The sequence below is a fragment of the Arachis ipaensis genome, chromosome B09 (genome assembly GCF_000816755.2).
Source record: "Arachis ipaensis cultivar K30076 chromosome B09, Araip1.1, whole genome shotgun sequence".
NCBI classification, from domain to species: domain Eukaryota; kingdom Viridiplantae; phylum Streptophyta; class Magnoliopsida; order Fabales; family Fabaceae; genus Arachis; species Arachis ipaensis.
This window is the reverse complement of record NC_029793.2, coordinates 76,370,499-76,396,540: the sequence shown is the minus strand read 5'-3', so window position 1 is coordinate 76,396,540 and position 26,042 is coordinate 76,370,499. Positions and strand designations below refer to the sequence as shown.

At 38.2% G+C, this 26,042-nt stretch overlaps 1 protein-coding gene and 1 long non-coding RNA gene across 2 annotated transcripts in view; one reads left to right on the top strand and one right to left on the bottom strand.

Annotated features, from left to right (window-relative positions):
- LOC110266868 (plasma membrane ATPase 4-like) lies at positions 14,318-17,278 on the bottom strand. The gene is made up of 7 exons (XM_021111915.1): positions 17,275-17,278; positions 15,894-16,009; positions 15,236-15,268; positions 15,058-15,139; positions 14,935-14,963; positions 14,507-14,680; positions 14,318-14,401 (listed from the first exon to the last, which is right to left on the bottom strand). Exons 1-7 carry the CDS (start codon positions 17,276-17,278, stop codon positions 14,318-14,320), a joined length of 522 nt encoding a protein of 173 aa, XP_020967574.1.
- Positions 17,701-26,042, top strand: part of LOC110267182 — a 28,040-nt gene continuing 19,698 nt past the window's right edge. The window contains exon 1 of the long non-coding RNA XR_002354542.1: positions 17,701-17,711. This is a non-coding gene — a long non-coding RNA (uncharacterized LOC110267182). The remainder of the gene's footprint in view (positions 17,712-26,042) is intronic.

Here is a 26,042-nt window from a genome sequence, read left to right as displayed (position 1 = left end):
TCCATCTCATTTGAAGTATGCTTTCTTAGAGGACAACCAAAAGTTTCCGATCATTATTGCTAGTGAGCTTTCGAGTGAAGAAGAAGAAAAGCTCCTAGATGTTCTAAGAAGGTACAAGAAGGCAATTGGTTGGAGCCTAGCTGATATTGTGGGATTGACCCTCGCAAGTGCATGCATCGTATATTTCTCTAAGAGGGAGCTAGGCCGGTTAGGCAACCGCAAAGGAGGCTCAACCCAACCATCTTTGATGTGGTAAAGAAAGAGGTCACTAGGCTACTTGATGCGGGTATCATATACCCAATTTCTGACAGTGAATGGGTGAGCCCGGTCCAGGTTGTTCCCAAGAAATTGGGCATCACTGCGGTTTAAAAGGATGATGGTGAAGTGGTCACCAAGAGAGTACAAAATGCGTGGCGAGTGTGCATCGACTATAGGAGATTGAACGCCGCTACAAGAAAGGATCACTATCCTTTGCCCTTTATCGATCAGATGTTGGACCGTTTGACGGGTAAATCCCACTATTGCTTTCTTGATGGATTCACTGGTTACTTCCAGATTCACATTGCTCCTAAAGATCAGAAAAAGACCACATTCACTTGCCCTTTTGGCACTTTTGCCTACAAAAGGATGCCATTTGGACTATGTAATGCACCTGCTATTTTTTAGCAGTGTATGACCAGTGTCTTTTCCGATCTAATGGAGAATTGTCTGGAAGTCTTTATGGATGACTTCAGTGTTTATGGAACTTCATTTGATTGTTGCTTAGAGAACTTGGCCAAAGTCTTAGCTAGATGTGTTGACACTAACCTTGTCTTGAATTTTGAAAAATGTCACTTTATGGTGAGACAAGGTATAGTGTTAGGACATGTAGTATCTCATGAAGGCATTTCGGTAGACCTGGCCAAGGTTGATGTTATCACCACTTTACCTCACCCCTCATCTATGAGGGAGGTTCGCTCGTTTTTGGGACATGCAGGATTTTACAGGCGCTTTATCAAAGATTTCAGCAAAATTGCTTTGCCATTGTTGCGCCTACTCCAAAAAGATGTGGATTTTGAGTTTGACAGTGCATGTGTGAAAGCATTTGAAGAGCTAAGGAGAGTTCTTACCACAGCACCAGTTGTGCGAGGCCCCAACTGGACGTTGCCATTCGAGATAATGTGCGATGCGTCAAACCATGCTGTAGGTGCCGCGCTTGCACAGCGCAATGGTAAACTCCCTTATGTCATTGCTTACTCTTCTAAAACACTGGATGCAGCACAATCCAACTATACCACTACGGAAAAGGAACTCCTAGCTATTGTTCATGCTTTAGATAAATTCCGATCTTATTTGCTAGGGTCCAAGATAGTGGTATACACGGATCATACAGCTTTAAAGTACTTATTGACAAAGAATGAGTCAAAGCCTAGACTCATACGTTGGATCTTGCTTTTGCAAGAATTCGACATTGAGATTAGGGACCGGAGTGGGTCTCAAAACTTGGTTGCGAATCATTTAAGCCGCCTTGAGAATTTAAAATTTGACCCATTTCCGACAATGACTCATTCCCATTGGATAGTTTGCATGCTGTGTCAGATAGCTTTCCTTGGTTTGCCCCAATGGCGAACTACTTGGTCGCGAAAATCTTCCCTCCCAACTTTTCTAAAAACCAAAAAGACAAGTTGAGGAGTGATTCCAAATACTACATTTGGGATGACCCTCACTTGTGGAAGAGGGGTGTAGACCAAGTAATTCGAAGATGTGTGCCAGAATCTGAAATTCAACCCATTCTTGAAGCTTGCCATTCGTCCGAATATGGTGGCCACTTTGGCCCACAAAGGATAGCTAAAAAGGTGTTGGATATTGGATTCTGGTGGCCAACCTTATTCAAGGATGCTAACCGGTTCTGTGTGTCTTGCCATCAGTGTCAGAAGTCAGGAAACACGTCCCAAAGGGATGAGATGCCTCAGCAACCTATGTTGTTCTGTGAGATATTTGATTATGGGGCATTGACTTTATGGGACCGTTTCCCAACTCAAGTGGGTATCTATATATTCTATTAGTGGTTTACTACGTGTCAAAGTAGGTAGAAGCAATACCTACCCACCTTGACAATGCCAATACTGTTGTTTCTTTTATTAGAAATCACATTGTATGCTGTTATGGGTCGCCACGAGCAATCGTGAGCGACCAAGAATCCCACTTTTGTAACAGGAAAGTAGAGGCACTGCTCAAGCACTATGGGGTATTGCATAAGGTTGCCACTGCTTATCATCCGCAAACCAATGAACAAGCGAAAGTGTCCAACCAGGAGATGAAGAGAATCTTGGAGAAAGTGGTCAATCCACAAAGGAAGGATTGGAGCTTCCAGCTAGGAGATGCACTGTGGGCGTATAGGACGGCCTACAAGACTTCGTTAGGGATGAGTCCCTTTCGGATCGTCTATGGTAAGGCATGCCACCTCCGGTGGAAATCGAGCATAGAGCCTATTGGGCGGTAAAACAGTGCAACATGGATCCAACCAAGGCGGGTGTAGCCAGAAAATTACAACTAGAAGAGCTCGAGTGTTTGAGAAATGAAGCGTATGAGAATGCCCGGATTTACAAGGAAAAGACTAAGGCATTTCATGACCATCACATCCGGAAGAAGGATGTCTAAGAAGCTGCCCGATGGTGTTCAGACCAGAGTTATCAGCGCCTATGAAATTGGAAGCCCAATCTATGCGCATACGTGAAAGAACAAGCAAGTCCCTCCGCTTGGGTTAGGAAAGGTCTTCCCCATTCTCTTGGCCTTCGGGTTATAAGAATACTATTACTAGCTTTACCCTAAGAGCTACTCTTTCATTAAACTGCTACTTTAGGATTTTAAGTTACCTCCGAAATAACCATACATAATACGGGCTTTCCATTGTTCTCGAACAAGAACAGTAGCGGGAAGTAGCCTAGCCTTGCTAACGGTTTTAAACCTTTATACCTCACTCAGGGCATAGCAACTCGAGGCTTAGATTCATGTCTGGCAAGCTCCGTTCCAGGTGGGAAGGACCCTTTAAGGTGAAGAAGATAAAGCCCTGTGGAGTGGTGGAGTTGTTTGATCCCAAAAGTGAAGCAACTTTCAAGGTGAATGCACATAGAGTGAAGAAGTACCATGGCTACAAGCTCCCAAAAGAGCTAGAGGTGTTCCTGCTAACGGATGCACCTAGAGGAGGAGAAGCTTAAGCGACTGAGCGTCCAACTTAAGGACGTTAAAGAAAAGTGCTTGGTGGGAGCCACCCCACCGTGGTAAGATCTTCCTTGTGTATACCATCATGTTTTTAGCTTTAGATTCTTGTGAATTTTGTGACTTCTTGATGTTATTGACTGCATAGGATTGCTAGTTTTATTGATCTTGTTGATTAGGATGTTCATATAGATTTCTTTATTTTGGTATGGATGAATTATTGAAGTTTGATAAAATGCTTTGTCTTGAATAGTGCATGAATTTATAAGTGTTTTCTTGCCTATTAGCTTAAACACCTGCCAAAATTGTGCTAGAATAGCTTTTCTCTATGTTGTGTGAAAAAAAAAGCAAGGAAAACGGGCATCCGCATGCAAGCGCCCTGTACGCGCACGCGCGGGTGGTGCATTTCATACTCCTGCGCCAAAAACCTGAGAGTCATACCCACTTTGTACCCATTTCATGCTAGGCACCCACGCGTCAGCGTACGTGCCACGCGCGCGCGCCGATGGTGCTACATAAACCCCCTGGTACAAAAACCAGAGAGTTGTGCCACACTTGTGCCTAGCCTGTGCCAACACCCATGCGTCCGCGCACTGCGCGCGTCCGCGCTGGTCGCCAATTCACTCAGGCATGCGTCCGCGCACTGTGTGTGCCCGCGCGCTTGTGCTGCATGCCAACTCTGGTACAAATTACCCGAGACTTAGGCCAACTTTGTGCCAATCTCATGCTAGGGGCACAGCTGTACTCGCGCGTCAGCGCCATTGACGCGTATGCGTCCCTTGCCCAACCTTCACCGATGCGCCAGCGCACCGTGTGCGCGCGCGCCAGTTGCGCGAACCAGTTTTAAAGCTGGCGCGCCCTATTTTGTCCCTCTCCCGCCTCTCTTTCTTATTTCCTTCTCTTTCATCCTCTTCCATAACCTCTCTTCTTTTCTTCTTCTTCCACAACCGACCACCACCGCTTCCGGTGGCCCTACACTTCTTCTCTCCTTCTTATTCTCACAAGAAGAGAACTTCACTTTCTTCTTTTCTCCTTCTCAAGGTTCTACTTCTTCCATATCTCATCTATTACTTTCTTTGCATAATCTCTTCTTCTAGTTAGATTTTTCTTGTTGATTTACTTATTTTCTATTTTAGTTACATGATTACATTACTTGCTTTTTATTTGCTTACTTTTCCTTTTTCTTGTTCTTCCATGGATGTTGAATTTGAGTTTTAATTTTCTTTGATAGATCTTCTTGTTGTCTCTCATTGTCTTTGTCTTGTAAGTGATGTTGTGTGATGATTGATGTTTCATTTTGAGCTTCTAGTTGGTTGAGTATCTCATAATTTCTCATTGCTTGATAATTGCACACCAAGTGTTCGAAGAATTGCACGAATGCAATCTTGGTTTATTTTAATCATGTATCTTCAATTTGGTGCTCCCTCCTCATTCACTTGCTCTCTTCTAAATGCATTGAGTCCACTTTGCTTATCACTTGCTAATTAGATACTCATTGAACATGACTTGCTCTTTGTTATGGATGCTTGAGGTTATTCTTCTCATGTTATTTTGCATGCCTCACTCCCTCTTGCACCCCATGCCAAGTGTTGTGACCCATGTCTCTATGATTACTTTGTTGTAATATTTCTTTTGGGCACTATTTTTCATTTGTATATATTTTGTTGAGATGATTCTTTGGGTTTAATGCTTTCCTTTTTTTCCCTTCCTTTTTCAGGATGGCCACCAAGAAAGGCAAGGAGAAAGCTTCAAGGAAACTCGTCGCAAAGAGGGCACCCCAAAGGTCAAACTCTAAGGCGCACTCTTCATTAGGAGCTAAACCGCTATCTAAGAAAGCGAAGGCACCCGCTCCAATTGATGAAAACGAGAAGAGCAAACCGGCAAATGATTCTTCAAAGTTCCCCAACCACTTCTATGAACTTGTGTTCCCCGCCATGGTTGAGAGGAACTATCATGCTGAGCATCTACTCGCTCCGCCGGACAAGGTTGCTCCTTGTATTCTACCCCGCATTGAACGGCGAGGATGGGAGTTTCTTCTGAGAAAATCACAAGAGGTCAACCTCTCGTGGGTGGTTGAGTTATACACTAACTACCATCTTCCCTCTCTTCAATCGGTATACGTGTGCCGGAAGCAAGTTTCAGTTTCAGAAGAAGCTATTCAGCATGTGCTTAATGTCTTACTGGTACCAAGTGACATGGATGGCTACCAAGAGGTCTTACGTCAGCGAGAAAAGTTTGGATTTGATTGGGACTCGATCCTCCGAGTCATTGCTGAACCAGAGACATTTTGGACCCATGGTCGATTCAGGATGAGGCCCAAGCGCATTGATGCACGTTTCTTCACTGTAGAAGCTAGAGCTTGGGCCCAGATCCTATCCCACTATATGCTACCTAGCACTCACAAGTCGTCCTTCACGGCGGATCTCGCTTTGCTTGTTTGGTGTATTCTCACGGAGAGACCGGTGAACATTCCACTTCTTGTCAAGCAAGCGATGGAACAAGTCTACGCCCAGGGCAATTTGCCATTTTCAGTATTGGTATCTGATTTAGTTACTGCTGCGGGTGTTCCTTGGGATGATATGGACACGAAAGCCTTCTGGCTAAGGGCGATGTGGTCCAAAGCGGAAAATACTTACATCTTTCCATGAACAACCCAAGCCTTGACATAACCCTTCCATCTACTATTCCTTCCACATTATCGTCACCACCACAGCAAAGATCCACACATCAAAGGATAAAAGATCTACACCAAAAGATTGATAGATATGAGCGGCGCAACCAACGCCGATACACTTATATCAAGAAGCTTCTACGTTGTGTTACCCCTAGCATGGAGGAACCCGAAATATTCAGATCCACCTCAAACCCAAGTAATGGGAGCTCTGATGGAGGGGATAGTGAAGGTTCCGGTCCCGACCGTCCTTTGCGCATTGTTAGTAGCATGGAGGACCGTGCTAAATTCTAAGTGTGGGGAGGTCGTTCGACTGATCTCCATGGGTAACAATCTCATCCTTTCAACACCCATGGATTTATCTTTTGCTTAGAAGTTAGTACATTGCATGTGTAGTTAGTCTTGCTTGTAAATACCCCTTGCATGATAGTTAGTCTCTATAGAGTTTCTTGGTCAAAATAATGACTTCTCCCCCAAGAAACTGTGTTTCAGGGTACCCTACCAATTTTGACAAAATTTTTGCGGAAAACTTGCTTCATGAATGTATTCTGGAACATAGTGATTGAGCTAAGAACACAAGCATGTAAGTTTTGAGCCTATTGTGTGGTTATATCTTCTAACCATTAATTCCCATTCTTGTGTGCATTGTTCTCTCTCTATGACTGTAATCCTTGCTTTGTCTGATTCTATATGTGCATTACTTTGTGTATGAATGCATTTACATGATTGAGGCCATCATTTCAATAGTCACTTTTCCCAAACGGCCTTAACCCTTTTATCTACCATTGCTAACCAATTTTGAGCCCATGATAAACCCTTTTTGTTCTAAAAAGAGCACATCGACAACCCTAAGCGAAAAACAATGAACGTCCCTAGATTTGGATCCTTGATTAGCTTAGGTGAGTTAGGGTGTGTGTCATTCAAATGGGAGGGGGTACTTGGGAAATTGGGTAGATATAAAGGTGTGTATTTGTAATTGTAATTGGAAATTTTGGGAAGTGGGAACATACTCATGTATTGAGTGATTGAACCATATGCATTGAAACTTTTATACATGAAATTCCAAGAAAAAGGGGACCCAAAAAAATTTTTTTTATGTATATATATGAGAATGTAAGAAAAAGAAATAGAAAAATAGAAGAAACAAAAATAGAAAAAGAGAAAGCCATGAAAGGGGACAAAAATGCCCCAAGACAAAGTAATAATAACAATGCATATGGGATGTGAACTGAAAAGAATGCATGAGTATACAAAAAAGTGAAACGTATGGGTAGTTAGGTATTGTATTATAGTTGTATAGGTTGTTCTATGTGTCTAGTGGGATCCTAAGTTAACCAAGGATTCAAATTTTAAGCTCACTTGACCATATACATCCTTACCTTCACCTTAGCCACATTACAACCCATGAATAAGACCTCATGATACTTGTAAGCATGCATTAAGTAACTGTTGATTGTTAGATTAAAGAAAAATCTTAGAAAGCATGATTAGGAGAGGATTGAGTGATGAACCCTATACACTCGAGTGAATAGAGCGGATACACTTTCGGTGAGGGTTCGATGCTCAACTCCTTGTTCCCGGCTTTCACAAGCGTTCGTCTAGCAAGTTATATGCACTTCATGTTGATGTTCAAATTGGTAGGATTCATGAACTACATATCATTTTCACGCCGTATGCTCATATGTGTTCTTGGATGATAGATTTACCCTTGACCAAGTAAATAGACGATTTTACTTTAGTTGCATGCATTTATTTAGGAAATTTGCATTGCCTAAACCCTTTCTTACCATGATCTTTGGTCCTTTTATTTTAAGCATGAGGACATGCTTGGTTTAAGTGTGGGGAGATTTGATAAACCCCAATTTTGTTGTTTATATTGTGTAGAATTTGGGGGTTTTGTCAATATTTCTCACACTTATTCACAATAAATGCATGGTTTTGTGTTCTCTTCCTAATATTGCTTCATGATGAAAAACATGCTTATTTTGTCTTAGAATTGCTATATTTTTATTCTCTTTTATTGCCATTCGATGCCGTGATATATTTGTTGAGTGATTTCAGGATTTATAGGACAAGAATGGCCTAGAAGAGAGAAAGAAAGCATGCACAAAAGGAAGGAACATGAAGATTTGGATTTTGGGAACTTCAGCACCGACGCGCGCGCGCACTTCACGCGCACGCGTGGATGAGGATAGTTGGAAGCGGCGCGCAAGGATGGACGCATCCGCGCGGATCAAAGGAATTCCATCGAGGTGCACGTGCACATGGTGTGCTCGCGTGGGTCAAAAAAGCAATCGGTGCGCATGCACGCATGGCGCGCACGCGAGGAAAGCTGCACGTGACCTCATTAAAGGAAATCGTGCCTAGAGATTTCTGTGGCTTATCAGGCCCAAATTCAAGCTATTTCTGCATGGAAAATACCCAAGGATGCTAGGGGGAAAGGGGGGATCAATCATTTTATACTTAGACATAATTTTAGCTAGTTTTTGGTTTTTGTTCTTCTAGAGAGAGAAACCCTTGTTCCTCTCTAGATTTAGCTCTTATTTGATCTTCCCTTGTTGAATTATGAATTGGATCTTGTTAATTACTAGTTTTAATTTTTTTAATCTGAATTTTCTAGTATAATTTTGTTTTTATCTTGTGTTAGTTTTATGTTTCCTTGCTGTTTGTCATTTTATACCCATTTCATGAATCTTGTAGATCTTGAATTGTTATTGTTTCATTGATGATTTCCATGATTAATTGTGTTGTTTGAGTGATTTTATGTTGATAATTGTTAGTGGGTACTTGTTAGTTCCAATTTAATTGCAATTTAATTAGATCTTTTATTAATGCTTACCATGTGTTTGATGAAATGTTTCCTTTGATTATGGAGTAGTTCTTTTTACTCTTGGCCTAGGTTAAGTGAATTGGGTAAGCTTGAGTCATTGGGTCTAATGGATTTGATGATTCGAAAACCCTTAGTGGTCAATTTAATAGCCATTGACACTAGCCTACTACCAAGTTAATTGGTAGTTAGGTTGGACCTTATGGGTTGATGTTGACCAAACCATTTAACATACTTCAAGTATAGAAGTAGACTTAATGAGTTCGGTTCCTCATAATTGTTAAGATATGGTTATTAGACAAGGATAGTGACCTCAATTCCCGTGCCTAGCCAAGAGTTGCTTTTATCATACATATTTGAAAATCCAAAAATCTTGATTGATTTATCTTAGTTGTAGTTACTTGTTTAGTTTAGAATAGAATTACTTTGGATGTTATTTTATGAGTTTGGAATTATTTACATTTTGCTCTAATTGTTTGCATTAGTTTCTTGTATTCCAAGATTACTTGCTTGTTAAGATTCCTAGTTTAATTTCTTGCTCATGACTTGCAACCCCGGATTTCTAACCAATGTTGAAGCACATGTTTGCCCATTCCTTGTGAGATGACCTGAGGTTTGAATACTTCGGTTACTTTTATTGGGGTTGAAACCAAATTCCTTCTAAATTTGATACTCGAGGATTGTTGTTGGGAAGAGCTATACTTGCAACAGGATTTTATTGAGAAATTCTATACCAACATATTCCACGATCGCCCATCACTAACCTTGGATAGAAACATCCTATCGCAGAGCAAGTGGGTCTGAGCCACAACCCACTTGCTACTACCCACTTAACCTAGAGCAAGTGGAATGAACCACTACTGCTGCTACTACCCAGGCGGGTGTTTAAGAACTCAACCTGGAGTAAGTGGAATAAACCACTTTTGATGCTACTGCCTAGGTGTCTCAATCACTGACCCAAAGCAAGTGGAATGAACCACAACCCTTGCTACTGCCCAGGTATCTCATTCAAAAATTCATTCTCAATATCATTTCAATTCATTCAAAAATTATAATTAAAATTGATCCTCATCATCATCATCAATCAAACTCCTTCATCATAATATCATAATCATTCTCATCATGTATCATTCATCATTTATAATATCTCATCAAAGTCAATCGTTTACTTCTCAATCTCCTTTGATACCAAAACCAGCTCCATCAACACCCTTACCCCTATTCCATAGTCTAAAACCCAGTCATCGAACCTTAAACAGAGTTTTCAGATGTTTGGAAAAAAAACTGGAGTAATGGTTGATTGTTCAAAAATTGTGAATTTTCAACAAAACAGTGGCTTCGGAGGGTTGCAAGCTTGCCAGGAAGGTCAACCGTTAAAAATAGGGCTTTAGTGGGAAACAGGGCATCATGTGTACGCATGATAATGTGCGTACGCACGTAGCAGATGAACTTCCCTTCGTGTACGTACAAATCATATTGTGCGAGCACTATGCACAACTTGCAACATCCCCAGGGTGTGCGAACACACACCCCCTTGTGCGTATGCACGAGTCTCACCAACGCTCTGGTCTGTGCGTGCGCATGATTGTATGCATACGCACGCACACTAAAAATCTTGATTTTCTGCAAAATTGTGTTTTTAAACCCAAACATCAAATGCGCATAAATTTTTTTGTTAAAAATTGTTTTTAGTCTGTTCTTCAAACATTGTAAACTTCACGGATCCAATTTTTATTTAAGATAAGTTTTAAAAAATTTGAGGGTCCGGAAGCCAAGTTATGCACTGCGAAATTGGTTAAAAATTAGTTTTTACCAAAAAGTCAAATCTCAAATTTTTCCAACTTTCCAAATCCAAAACCAACCAAATTCCTAACCAATTCAACACAAAATATACCTACACAATATCATATACTTCCATTAACTCTAAAACATACTAACATTCACGACCATACAATCCATTTAACGATTTCATCATAAATTTCCCACCAAATTCAACATCAATTCAACTCAACCAAGGCTCAACAATATCAAAAACATTCCTCAATCAATATATTCAACACTTTCCACTTAAAAATCCTCCATACAGAATCAAACAACACTTCTCACCAATCCTCACTAAAAATCAACAATCGTAATCATTTTATAATCATCAAAATCATACTCCAGCATATACACACTCAATGAATCCTCATTCCAAATTCACATACACATACACAACTCATTCAATAATTCATTCAGTTCATTCCTTTCTTAAGGTTTACTAACCTAAGTTTTCACGTTATATTATACATTAACTACAAGAAGCCAAAATCATATCTTGGTTGATTCCTCTCTAAGCCAACAACACCTCAAAACCCTCTTCTCCACACAAGCTTCTAAAGGTTCCAAGCTCTAATTCAACTAGTCCAGCCACAATTGCTGCAAATCAAGCATTCAACATCCACCAATTTGACTTCAATTCCACATATATACAACCTAATTTTATATAATTTCATACATATACAAATCTTCAATACCCTAATCTCATATAATTGGCAATTTAGAAAGGAATAATGATTCCTTACCTTTACCCACAAACAAATTGATGGAACCCATAATTACCTAACGCTAATTCAACCCTAAACCATCAAAATCATCAAAATCACTCAATACCCAAACATAAAACATGGAAAAGAGAGAAACAGAGAACTGGGCACAAAAACTAAAGACCCGCACCACTTGTTGAGTTAGAATCAAAGAGCTCAACAAGACGAACAAGTGGCCACAAACGGTGCGGCGATCGGAGCTCCGGAATGAAAGATATAATGGATTGAAGGTGAGACAAGGGTTTAGGTTTTTTCTTCCTCTCTTCTTCACAAGTTTAGCGTGAATGGAGAAATGAAGGGGGAGAAAAGGCTGAGTTGGCTTTATATATGATGGGCCTTGGGCTCGATTTAGGCCCAATCTGGCTGGTTCGGCCCATTGGCCTGATTTTGGGCTAAAATCTTTATAATTAGTGTTAAAATTTTTATTTTAAACATTTTTACTCTTCTGTGTTACTCGAATCCATAACCTCTTAGGTGAATATGGATAGACTATTACTAACTTATCAAATTTATTTTTTTAATTTTTTTGAATAATAATAATTAACTTATTAGTTAATTATTTATTAATTTTCAGAGTTTATAGATTTTGTTTGGGCCAGAGGCCGTGATTGATTTATATTTAAGGTTTAGCAAAGTATGAAAGATCAAACTGGTTTATCATAGACTTAATGAACCTATACTTAGAACAGGTTGATCATTCATACAGTTTGAGTAACTTTTAAGACTTTATAATGGAAATATGAATTTGAACTTTGGATAAGTAATTGTTGATTTTCGAAAAAATTCATAAGACGAGTGATGATCACTATGATTGAAAATAACTTTTTTTTACATATTCTCTTATGACAGTTCTAAAATTTCTGGTGAGACTGTATGGTTAGGTTCTCACCCCCCAACAGACTTCTCTTTTTAGGAAGCAGACAAGGAAGCTTATGACATGATATTTGTACCTTATGGTTATCCTATCATAGATGTCCTTTCCCTCGCCTTATTATTGAGATTTATATTTTTGTAAAGAAAGATAGGAGTCACATTGTAATGATGATTAATATTTATAAGTTACTTGTTTAAAGGATCCTTTTGTGTGTGTGTGTAAAGTTATATGATTGGTATTGTATGTATGCATGCTTGTAAAACAAAAGAAAAAGTATTTCTGATTTTGAGTTAAAGGATCAAATTTTATTATTATATATGCATGGAAGACGTTGTAATATCCGCTTTGTCAGAGTAGCATAGCCGAAAGCGTGACATTCTGATAGTAAGGATGTTACAAAAAACCCTTCCGATGACCTAAGTTGCTAAGAACAGGTTTTTTAAAAGTCTACTAGAAAAACCATTTATCCATTATCCTTTATCTTTTTATCATTTTATCATTATCTTTTCGTTTTTGCTGTGTTTTTTATTTCTCGAACATTTTTTTCTTATCATTTGCTATTATTTATCTGCACGTTCTAAGATTTTTGTTTAGTTTCTCTATTTCATCTTTTATTTCTGCATTTTTCCTTTAAATTCATGCTCAGTAAATAAAAAACTCGAAATAAAAAACACAAAAAAGAGGAGAATTTTGGGAAAAAAAAAAAGAGGTAGCTTTCTTGAAAAGTGCAGTACAAAAAAAAAAGAGAATGTCATACAATTTACAAGGTTGTTGATTTCAATTTTTACTATTCAAATTTTATATTTATTTCAAATTACTCTGGGATATCTATTGGGATTAGAAATTATTCTAATGTCTCTAAAACTCTAGAAAAGTGTCTCTTTTTATTTTGTATCCTTTATCACATAATCTGTTTTTTTTTTTGGGTCAAATTGAAAGTTTCTATCACTAAGATTATCTCATTTTGGTATCTCTTTTTCCTTGCTTTGTAAATTAAAACTTGTCTAAAGAAATCTAAAAGTGAAAAAATCCAAGGATGGTGAACTCAAAAGCGGTAAAAAGCTACAAATTGAGTGCAAACACGAGCATTTTAATTCGAGTGATACACGTAAGAAGAGTGTTATAAGATCTTTATTATTCTTCTTTCAGGATCCCAAATTAGAATCAATGAAAGTGATGATGAAGGAATCTCATACGAGAGAAAGATTTTCAAGATGCAAATCCTTGTTTTTAAAGGAAAGAATGATATTGAAGCTTATTTCAAATGAGAAAAGAAGGTAGAGTTGATTTTTGCATGTTCCAACCTTTTAGAGAAAAAGAAGATTAGATTGGTAGAATTCAAATTTTAGATTATCCACGTATTTGGTGAAATAAGTTAGGTAGATCTAGAAGAAGGTATGAAAATGGACAAATTTGCACTTAGGAGGAGACAAGAAAATCATGAGGAACCAATTTGTGCCATCAACATACCATAAGAAGCTTCTTGAAAAGTTTCGTAAGTTGAAACAAGGATCAAAATATGTAATGGAGTACCACAAGGAGAGACGAGTTTGATGACTAAAGCTAATGTTGAAAAAGGGTCTTGAAGTTCTTATGGAGCGATTTCTTGTTGGATTAAACAAAGAAATTATAAAAAAGGTCAAATTTCACCATTATGCAATAATAGAAGATCTAATCAATTTGGGAATTAAGGTGGGGAAGCAACAACTTATGACAACACTACAAGAGACACGCTGAATAGCGGTTCCACAAGCATCGCCTATTAGGGGGTGGTAATTTGATTTTGCGGCGGTTCTAATGAACCGCTGGCACAACCGTCTCAAATCAGATAATTGATTTTGCAGCGGTCGCAGAACTGCCGCTATTTTGGTCAATGGATTTAAAAAAAATGCGGCGATTTTGAAACCGCTGCAAATTTATGCAGTTTTTTTTTTTAAAATGTGACGGTTTTGAACCGCCACAATTCCATCAAGAGCTTAAAATAAAAGCTGATTAACTACTTAAATGGTTTATACCATTTCTCTTTACTATAACCTATTTTCTTTACATCATATTTATTAAACTTGATATATTAATATAAAAAACACTAAATAAACAATAGATAGATATATAATCACAAATTTAAGCAAATCAAGAGGCATATAGGTCACTAAACTGTAGAGTCAGATTACACTAGTCCAATCCCATTCCATTCCCTTGATTCTTACAAAGCTCCAGTTAGCATATACTACAAGAGTAGTTGCCACCTGCCAATTACAGAAAAATTTTCAGTTACAACAGAAGAAAACCAAGCCAACACATATCTTTACATATTAGGTTGTGGAGAGGAGAATAAAAAGAATTAAGATTACCAGCTGAAAAATCATGAAAGAACCCAGTAGAAGAAGACCAGGTCTTTCAACATAGGACCCGCTGGAAGACCTAGTGACAAAAATTAGTGCCTGGCTAATAATACTGACTTGTAGGTAAAGGGATGCCATCAATTCTGCAGGGCTATGTCTCAGAGACCTTACACCAAACTTGTCCTGCAACAACAGAAAGTTAGTGTTCATAACTATCACAATTTCCACTAGTAGGTGATAACATGTGAACTTTTCATAGAGCTCATCCCTACTGGTTTCTACTTACAACCAAATATACTAAAAGAAACGTGAAATTAAATTGATTATCGAGAAGAATTTAGTGTCTTTCATAACCTAGAAAAATCACACAACAATCCAATACCAGTAGCAAATATCTCCCTCAATTTTCAGCTATTAGGTTGTGGGGATGGTTTCACTCTATCCTTGGATATTGTCATAATGGTACCTAAAAGGATAATGGTGAAGGAAAATATCATTGAAAAATCACACAACAGTCCAAGCAAACTACATGAAGGTTATTCAGCACAATATTATCATACCATCATTTAGTATGGCAATGATCAACACCATAAAGGGTGCAAAACCAAACTTCCAAATCAATGCAATAAACATGAAATCAAACTGCAAAATAAAAAGAAGATCAAATAAAATTATATGAACTATTTAATTAGGTATGTAAAAGAATTTTTTGGTTGTTCACCTATTTTCTACACTTACCACAATATGAATAGTGAAAGACACTGTATATATCTGCCATAAGCAAAAATGAAAAATTTTGCAATGTTAGAACACTAAAATATCAAAAAAATTGATGTGATGATATGAAATCAGAGAATTAGTGAGTAGAGAAGATGAGACTAAACTAGATTACATGAAATGAAGTGTATTATTAATGTTCTTATTAGTATGAGTAATGGCCATGATATATATAGATACATCACAGACTTGTCTTACAAAAAACAAGATAAAAAACAGTAAAGATTAACTAACTAATATAAAGCTGTGATAACTCACAATGACAATGCTGCACATCACATGAGAATAAATAAAAAAACAAGAAGCTATACGATGAAACACGTTCACTTCATACAATATCTTTTCTTTTCTTTTCTTTTCTTTTCTCTTTACTGGGAATCATCCATGCAATATTTTTCTTATATATAGTTGAGTATATAATGCCAATTTGAACCTCAATGTAGAAGCTATTTTCAATGCAGCCCTTGAATTTTAATTTATAATAAAAACTAAAAGCAAATTCTCCTATCAATGCCTCTTAAATGTATTCTTAATTCATTATACAAAAAGAAGCAGAGCAGAGGGATGATATATAAACAGTATATTATATTATTATTCAACACAAACGTCAGAATTTTACCTGAATTGCTTGATCAAAAGTATAAAGATTTTGCTTAACAGTTTGTTTAATAGAGGGAGGATATGGAAGGCAGGAGTCGATTATAATCTGTCTAGCACCACCAGTTTGTTTAACAGCTGGTAAATTAGATAGAAATAAAATTCAAAACTATATGTTCCATCTAATCGCCTTATCCCACAGCATGAATGATAATATTTAATTCCTTCTTCTCCTTTTCAGAAGTGTGTTCCTATTATGTTGATCTACTACCTGAATTTTGTTTCCTCTTCTTCTATTTTTACACCCATAAAAAATAATGAACAGATTTTGCTACACATTTATATGTATATATTACCAAATATAAGCTTTCTAACTAAAAACTTCACTACAAAGCACATAATAAATCAAAATAGTAGTATAAGTTGATCAACAAGTACATTCAAATCCTTAACAAGAACATAATTATTTATTCATGCTTTTTGTGCTAGCACAATCACAATGACAATTGAAGATATAGAGATTTTGTTCTATATAATAAAGCATATAATAGATATAAAACTAGAAAAAGTAAATATTCAAATTGCTTTTATTTATATAATGCCATTTTATAGTTTGAAAACAGAGAATAATGATGTCCTACTATAATTAAGTGTGGTTCGTGCATGAAAGAGATAGGAAGATTCATATTATCCATTATGTAATTTGTTTAAATGACCAAATCTGCTACATTACTTTGATTGAGAAAGAACTATTACATTGTTAAAAATTCAAAAGAAAATCATTTGATTTTATAGTCTTTTAGTTTGAGGGTGAGGGGTGTCCTATGGTGCACGAAACTGGCTTCGCAGAATTCGCACAGATATACCGGCAAGTATACCGGGTCGTCCAAGTAATACCTGAGGTGAGTCAGTGTCGATCCCACAAGGATTGTTGGCTTGAGCTAGCAGTAGACACCTTGCAGATCTTAGTTAGGCGGATAGAAAATATAGTTTATCACGAAAAAAGCATAAAACAAAATATATAAATAAAACGTTACAAGATAGACGAGAATTCAGTGGTGATAGAATGGTTGAGACTTTGGAGATGCTTTGTCTTTTCGGATTAACTTTTATTACTGTCTTCTTCAATAACCTTCTAATTCCTTCAATGGTAGCCGTAAGTGATTAACTCATGTCCTCTCATCAAGTTAACCTTCTCTATTGCAGCAATCCACCACGTTGAGATGACTCATGTCCTCTCATCAAGCCACCTCTAGGTTTCTCACTGTAGCAGAAGATGAAGCTCTAAGCAGTCCACTCCCCATCGTGATCCTACTCAAGGTGCCACAGACGAGGAAAATCTTCCAGATCAGAAAGTGCTACTTCTCTGACTCTAACCTTAACGCCACAAAGACCTCACGCACCCATAGTCAACGGGATTATATGACACATATCCAAAGTTGCTCAAATGCTCTATTGGAATCTGCAATGTAATCTCTAGCTTTAGTTCAATGCTATCTGGGTCAGGAATCGCACGGAACCCATGTAGAACAAGAGTGATTGTCACGGGTCACCCTCAATTCATAAGATGAAGAATGAGGTTGCATAAGAGAATAGAATCAGACATATTGAATGAAAACAGTAATATTATTGATCCGTGAAACTCAGCAGAGCTCCTAACCTTAACCTTAGGAGGTTAGTGACTCATGTTGATAGAAAAATACAATGAAAGGTTCGAATGGGCAAGAGTTCCCTAACAAGGGTGAACTCTTGTATATATATACTAATCTAATGACAAAGGATTACAGAAATAAGATAAACTAAGTTGATAGTGTGAAAATCCACTTCTAGGGACCACTTGGTGAGTGTTTGGGCTGAGCTTGAGTATCTTTCACGTGATAGTGTCTCTTAGGGGCATTGAACGGTGGCTAGGGACCCCCTTTTTGGCGTTGAACTCCAGTTGCTCCTCTGTGGGCGCTGGACGCCAGGAATGGGGCTGGTGGCTGGCGTTGAATGCTAGTTTTGGGGCTTTATTTCTGGAACAAAGTATAAACTATTATATATTTCTGAAAAGTCCTGGATGTTAACTTTGCAAAGCTATTAAGAGCGTGCCGTTTGAAATTTTGTAGCTCCAGAAAAGCTCCTTCGAGTGCACAGAGGTCAGATCCTGACAGCATCTGCAATCCTTTCTCTGCTTCTGAATCAGACTTCTGCTCAAACTCCTCAATTTCAGCCAGAAAATATCTGAAATCATCATAAAACACACAAACTCAAAGATGAATCCAAAAATGTGAATTTTGCACTAAATCGTAGGAAAACTTAAAAAAACATAAGCAAAACATAACAAAAATTATATGAAAACAATCCCAAAAAGCATATAAAATATCCGCTCATCAGAACACCAAACTTAAACTGTTGCTTGTCTCCAAGCAACCAAAAACAAAGTAGGATAAAAAGAAGAGAAGGATATAATAAATCTCAGAGTTTTTAATGAAGCTCAGTTTCAATTAGATGAGCGGGACTAGTAGCTTTTTGCTTCTGAATAGTTTTGGCACCTCACTTTCCATTGAAGCTCAAAATGATTGAAATCTTTAGGAACTTAGAATCCAGATGATATAATTGATTCTCCTAATTAAGTTCTTTTTATTCTTGAACACAGCTTCTTTAGAGTCTTGGCCTTGACCCTAAGCACTTTGTTTTCCAGTATTACCACCGGATACAACAATGCCACAGACACTTAATTGGGTAAACCCTTTCAGATTGTGATTCAGCACTGCTAGAATCCCCAGCCAGTGGTGTCCAGAGTTATTAAGCACACTCTTTGCTTTGGACCACAACTTTAACTGCTCAGTCTCATGTTTTTCACTTGACACATTCACACCAGAGGCATATAGTTAGGGAAGCAGCTCAATTGAACTGTTTAGGCTAAGATATTTCTTTTAGGCCCTCCTATCCATTGATGCTCAAAGCCTTGGATCCTTGCTCTTGCCTTTTGATTTTAAGAGCTATTGGCTTTTTGCTCTTACCTTTTGGCTTAAAGAGCTATTGGCTTTTTCTTTTTCTGCTTGCTTTTTTTGTTTTCGCATAATTTTTTTTTCTTTTGTTGCTTTTTGCTGCTTTTTCTTGCTTCAAGAATCATTTTTTGGATTTTTTAGATTACCAATAATACTTTACTTTTATCCTCATTCTTTCAAGAGCTAACATTCTTTACTCCAATATCAAACATGCACTGTTTATTCATATAATCAGAAAACAAAAGCATTGCCACCATATCAAATTATTGAACTACTCTTAATATGTAACTCGAAATTCATGCATCTTACTTTTCTTTTTCAATAAAATAAATTTTTTTAAGCAAGGTAAGAGATGTATGGAATATTTCATAGCCTTAAGACATAAAATAAAGATGATCATGCACTAAAAACAAACAATAAAACAAAATACATAAAAAACAGAAAAATAACATAAACAACAGAGGAGTAAAGGGAACGAATCCACCTTTGTGATGGTGGCCACTAATCCTTCTGGAGGATCCAATGGAGTGCTTGATTTCCTTTATGTCATGCCCCTGCCTCTGTTGTTCTTCCCTCATAACTCTTTATTCTTCCCTCATGGCTCTTTGATCTTCTCTTATGTCATGGAGGATGGTGGAATGCTCTTGATGTTCCATCCTTAGTTGATCCATGCTAGAGCTCAATTCTCCTAGAGAAGTGTGCAATTGGTCCCAATAGCCTTGGGGAGCAAAATGCATCCCTTGAGGCATCTCAGGGATTTCTTATTGAGGCAGCTCCACATGCTCTTGCTGTGGTCCATGTGCTGGCTCTCTAATTTGCTCCATCATCTTCTTGGTGATGGGCTTGTCCTCCTCAATAGAAATGTCTCCTTCTATGACAATTCCAGCTGAATTACATAGGTGACAGATAAGGTGGGGGAATGCTAACCTTGCTAAGGGCTTGAGGTCAAGCCTTCTCAGCTGGATAGGCTTTCCTTGCGCATCCCTCTTCCACTGAGCTCCTTCCACACAAATGTCTGAAAGGACCTAATCCAACCTCAGGTCAAAATTGACTCTCCTAGTGTAAGGATGTGGCTCTCCTTGTATCCTTGGCAAGTGGAGCGCCAACCTTACGCTCTCCAGGCTGAAATCCAAGAGACGCCCTCGGACCATGGTATGCCAATTTTTGGGACTTGGGTTCACGCTTGTATCATGGTTTTTTGTGACCCATGAATTAGCATAGAACTCTTGCACCATCAAGATCCCAATTTCTGGGATAGGATTGGTTAGGACTTCCCAACCTCTCCTCCAGATTTCCTTCGGATCTCTGGGTACTCATTCTTTTTTAGCCTAAAGGGGACTTCAGGAATCACCCTTTTCTTTGACACTACTTCATAGAAGTGGTCTTGATGAGCTTTGGTGATGAATCTTTCTATTTCCCAAGATTCGGAGGTGGAAGCAACTGCTTTCCCTTTCCTCTTTCTAGAGGATTCTCTAACTTTAGGTGCCATAGGTGTGAATGGAAAGCAAAAAGCAAGGCTTTTTCAACACCAAACTTAAAAGCTTTGGTCGTCCTCGAGCAAAATATGAAGAAAAGAGTAGAAGGAGAAGAGAATAGGGGAGATGGAGGGAGCGAGTGGTTTTAGCCAAGGGGCTTTAGTGTATGAATGGTGTGTGTATGAAGGGTAGGAAGAAGGGGTATTTATAGGATAGGGTAGGATTCAAATGAATAGGTGGGAATTGGGTGAGAAATTTTGAATTTGAAGTGGGTGGGGGTTGGTAGGAGTTATGGTGGTTTCGAAAAGTTATATGGATGTGATTGGGTTAGGGTTTATAGGGAAGAGTGTGTGGAGAAGAGTAAAAGTAAGAGAGAGAAGAAGGTGGGGTTGGTGGAGATTCTGTGGGAACCACTGATCCTGAGGGGCTAGGGAATTCAAGTTCCCTGCCCCCTTATGAGCATTGAACACCTAGCTCTTGTTCCTGGCTGGCGTTCAACGCCAAGTATGTGCCTCTCATTGGGTGTTGAACGCCCTTGAGGTACATCATTCCTGGCGTTCAATGCCAGGTCTGTGCCTTTGTTAGGGCATCGAACGCCTAGGGTCTGCCCCCTGACTAGCGTTCAACGCCAGCTTCAGGTTCCCTGGCTGGTGTTCAATGCCAGTTTCAGGTTCTCTGGCTGGCGTTCAACGCAAGCAATGTGCTCCCTGGCCGGCGTTCAACGCCAACAATGTGTTTCCTGGCTGGTGTTCAATGCCAGCATTGTGCTCCCTGGCTGGTGTTCAACGCCAGAAAGGTCTCTGCTCCAGGGTGTTCTATTTCCAGCTCTGACTGTTTCTGTTTCTGTTCTAACTGCTGCACATGATCACAAACTTAAACAAATATGAAATTAAACTGAAATAACTTAAATAAACTTAAAGAAAAACAAGAAAACATTAATTATTAATGGGTTGCCTCCCAACAAGCGCTTCTTTAACGTCACTAGCTTGACGGTTAGCTCCTTACGAAGATGGATAGGGGCTCAGAATTTTGTCCTTTACAGTGAACTTCTTGCCTGTGCTCTCATGGATAAGTTTCACATGTTCTAGAGACAGGATCCTGTTCACAGTGTGTGGAATGACTGGATTGTCTGTGAAGACAACTCTCATGCCAGGTGAGAGGCCTTTAGTAGAGATTTTCTTATCCCTCCAGCCTTCAGGTACTTTCTTCTTAGTACCTTTGTTCTCAGTGCTTGATAATGGCTGCCCAACACCAAACTTAGAATTGGTGTCTAGGGGCTCTGTATGATTTTGCACTGAGAGAGAGGGTTGGAACACTAAGTGTTGCACAACTATTTTTTTGTTATCAGGGGGAGAGTTAGGGCTAGGCATCTTGAGCAAGATGTGGTCCTCCCCTAACTGTAGAATTAGCTCTCTCTTTGCCACATCAATGATGGCATGGCAGTGGCTAGGAAGGGTCTTCCAAGGATGATTGATTCATCCTCTTCCTCCCCAGTATCCAGGATTATAAAATCAGCAGGGATGTAAAGGTCTTCAACATTTACTAAGACATCCTCTACCAGTCCATAAGCCTTTTTCATGGACTTGTCTGCCATCTCTAATGAGATTCTTGCAGCTTACACATCAAAAATTCCTATCCTCTCCATTACAGAGGGTGGCATAAAGTTTATGCTTGACCCTAGGTCACACAGAGCCTTCTCAAAGGTAATGGTGCCTATGCTGCAAGGAATCAGGAAGCGTCTGGGATCTGGCAGCTTCTAAGGTAGTTTCTGCTGAACCAAGGCATTGAGTTCCTTGGTGAACATTGCAGGTTCTTCCTCCAATGGCTCTGTACCAAATAACTTGGCATTCAGCTTTATGAGGAATCCTAGGTAATGAGCAACTTGCTCTTCCCTAGTTTCCCCTTCCTCATCAGAGGAGGAGTGATCCTCATAATCCATGATTTGCAATAAGGCTTGCAAGGGAACTTCTATAGTATCCTCATGAGCCTTAGTTACCTTCAGATCTTCAATAAGGAAGCCTTAGGTGGGTGTTGAACCCCCTGTAAGACCTAATGCCAGTGGTTGTGCCTTTTTGGGCGTTGAACGCCCAATAAAGACTTCCTTACTGGCATTCAACGCCAGTGATAGTGCCTTTTTGGGCATCGAATGCCCCGTAAGGTCTTCCTTACTGGCGTTCAACGCCAGAGATAGTGCGTTGATGGGCGTTGAACGCCTAGTAAGGACCTTCTTACTGGCGTTCAACGCCAATAATGGTGGGTTGATGGGTATTGAACGCCCAGTAAGAACCTCCTTACTGGCGTTTAATGCCAGATTATCCCCTTCAAATTCAGCTTTAGTTTCTACAGTGATAGCCTTGCACTCTTCTCTTAGATTCACTTCAGTGTTACTAGGAAGAGTGTTAGGAGGGGTCTCAGGGATTCTCTTGCTCAGCTGACCAACTTGTACCTCCAAATTTCTGATGGAGGACCTAGTTTCAATTATGAAACTGTGAGTGGTCTTAGAGAGCTCAGAGACTATAGTTTCTAAGTCAGAAAGGCTCTGCTTAGAAGTCTCCATTTGCTGTTGAGAAGATGGGAATGATGGTCTGTTGTTGAACCTATTTTGGTTTCTTCCACCTTGATTATTGTTGAAGCCTTGCTGAGGCTTCTGTTGATCCTTCCATGAGAGGTTAGGATGATTCCTCCATGAAGGGTTGTAGGTGTTTCCATAGGGTTCTCCCATGTAATTCACCTCTTCCATTGAAGATTGATCTGGATCATAGGCTTCTCCTTCATAGGAGGCTTCTTGAGTGCTGCCAGTTGCAACTTGTGATCTAGTCAAATGCTAAGAGATCATATTGACCTACTGGGTTAAGATCTTGTTCTGAGCCAATATGGCATTCAGAGTGTCAACTTCCAGGACTCTTTTCTTCTGAGCTACCCCATTGTTCACAGGGTTCCTCTCAGAAGTGTACATGAATTGATTGTTTGCAACCATTTCAATGAGTTCCTATGCCTCTTCAGGTGTTTTCTTCAAGTGGAGTGATCCACCAGCAGAATGATCCAAAGACATTTTCTATATCTCAGATAGACCATCATAGAAAATTCCTAGGATAGACCATTCTGAGAGCATGTCAAGAGGACACCTCCTGATCAGTTGCTTGTATCTTTTTCAAGATTCATAGAGGGATTCATCCTCTTTTTGTCTAAAGGTTTGTACTTCTACTCTTAGCTTGCTCATCTTTTGAGATGGAAAGAACTTGGCCAAGAAAGCATTGACCAACTTTTTCCAAGAGGCTAGGCTTTCCTTAGGTTGAGAATCCAATTATATCCTAGTTCTGTCTCTAACAACAAAAGGGAAAAGCATAAGTCTACAGACCTCAGGATCCATTCCATTGGTCCTAACAGTGTCACAGATTTGCAAGAATTCAGATAGGAACTCATGTGGATCTTCCAGTAAAAGTCCATGGAACTTGCAATTCTGTTGCATCAGAGAGACTAACTGAGGCTTTAGCTCAAAGTTATTGGCTCTAATGGCAGGTATAGAGATACTTCTGCCATAGAGGTCAGAAGTTGATGTAATGAAGTCACCAAGAACCTTCCTTGCATCTCCTTCATTATTTGGCTCAGCTGCCATATCTGTGTTTTTAGCTTCTTGTTCGAATAGCTCTGTGAGGTTTTCTCCGGAATGTTGTGCTTTAGCTTGTTGTAAACGCTTTCTTAGGGTCCTCTTAAGTTCAGGATCAAGATCAAAGAGAGGTTCTTTATCCCTATTCCTACTCATAAACAAGAAAAAGAAAATAAGAAAGAAAAATAATGGGAGCTCTCTGTTCAAGAACAGAGGACTCCCTGTGAGATGTGAAGAAGAAAGAAGAATGACGATAGAGAGGAGAGAAGAAGAATTCAAATAAAGGGGGTAAAGATTTTAAAACTTAAGAAGTGAAAAGAGAAACTAGAATTAAAATATTTTTGTTTTTATTTTATTTATTAATTGAATTAAAGAGAATTGAAAACTTAAGTGTGATTTTCAAAAAAGAAGAGAGAGAAGTAGAAGGGAAGTTTTCGAAAATAGAAGAGAGAGGAATTAGTTAAGAAGTTTTGAAAAAAAAAAAGAAGAAAGAGAAAACAAGTAACTAAGTAAGAAAGATTTGAAAATAAGATAAGAATTGAAAAAAATTTATTTTGAAATTTCAAATTTAAATTTTGAAGTTTGAAAATTTGAATTTTGAAAATTGAATTTGAATTAAGATAAGATAAGATTTTGAAAATTGAATCTTAAATTTTGAATTTTGAATTTGAAACAAGATAAGATAAAGATTTGAAAAAGTTTTGAATTTTAAATTTTAAAAGAAAGATAAGATAAGAAAGAATCAAATTAAAAGGAAAGATTTAAAAAGATTTTAAAAAGATAAGATTTGAAATTTGAAATTTGAAATTAAGATAAAATAAGATAATGATTTTGAAATAAAAATTTGAAATCTTTTTTTTTTTTTGAAATATTCAAAAATTTTGATTAAAGATAGAAAATATATTTTTTTTGAATTAATGAAGAAAGAGAAAAACAACCAAAAGACACCAAACTTAAAATTTTTAGATCTAAAACACTAAGTTTTCGAAAATTCAAAAACAAAACACTAAAAGTCACCAAACTTAAAAATTTTAAGATCAAAACATGAAAAGAAACAAGAACAACTTGAATACCAAGATAGAACACCAAGAACAAATTAAAAAATTCAAAGCAAATAAAGAACAACTAAAGGACACCAAACTTAAAAACTTTGAAAATCAAAGACACTAATTTCAAAAATTTTAAAGGAAAATACTCATAGACACCAAACTTAAGAATTTTGAAATCAAAGACTCTAATTTTAGAAAAGAAAAGAAAAGAAACTTAAAGACTCAAGATGACTCAAAAAGACACCAAACTTAACAAATGACACTATTTTTGAAAATTTTGGAAAGAAAGTAAGAAAATTCGAAACTTTAACTAGAACAAGAACGAAAGACTCAATCAAAAAGATAAAGATCAAAAAGAAAAGCAAATATTTTTGAAAATTTTTTATTTTTTTGGAAAAGAAAATAAAAGACTCAAACAAAATAGTAAAAAGTACCTAATCTAAGCAACAAGATAATCTGGTTGTTTGTCGAATCCAAACAATCCCCGACAACGGCACCAAAAACTTGGTGCACGAAACTGGCTCCGTAGAATTTGTTGGTTTGAGCAAGCAGTGGACACCTTGCAGATCTTAGTTAGGCAGATAGAAAATATAGTTTGTCACAGAAAAAGCATAAAACAAAATAATAAATAAAAAGTTACTAGATAGACGAGAAATCCGTGGTGATAGAATGGTTGAGGCTTCGGAGATGCTTTGTCTTTCTGGATTAACTTTTCTTATTGTCTTCTTCAATAACCTTCTGATTCCTTCAATGGCAGCCGTAAGTGATTAACTCATGTCCTCTCATCAAGTTAACCTCCTCTACTACAGCAATCCACCACGTTGAGATGACTCATGTCCTCTTATCAAGCCACCTCTAGGTTTCTCACTATAGCAGAAAATGAAGCTTTAAGCAGTCCACTCCCCTTCGCCATCCTACTCAAGGTGCCACAGACAAGGCAGATCTTCCAGATCAGAAAGTGCTACTTCTCTAACTCTAGCCTTAATGCCACAGAGACCTCACGCACCCAGAGTCAACGGGATTATATGTCACATATCCAAACTTGCT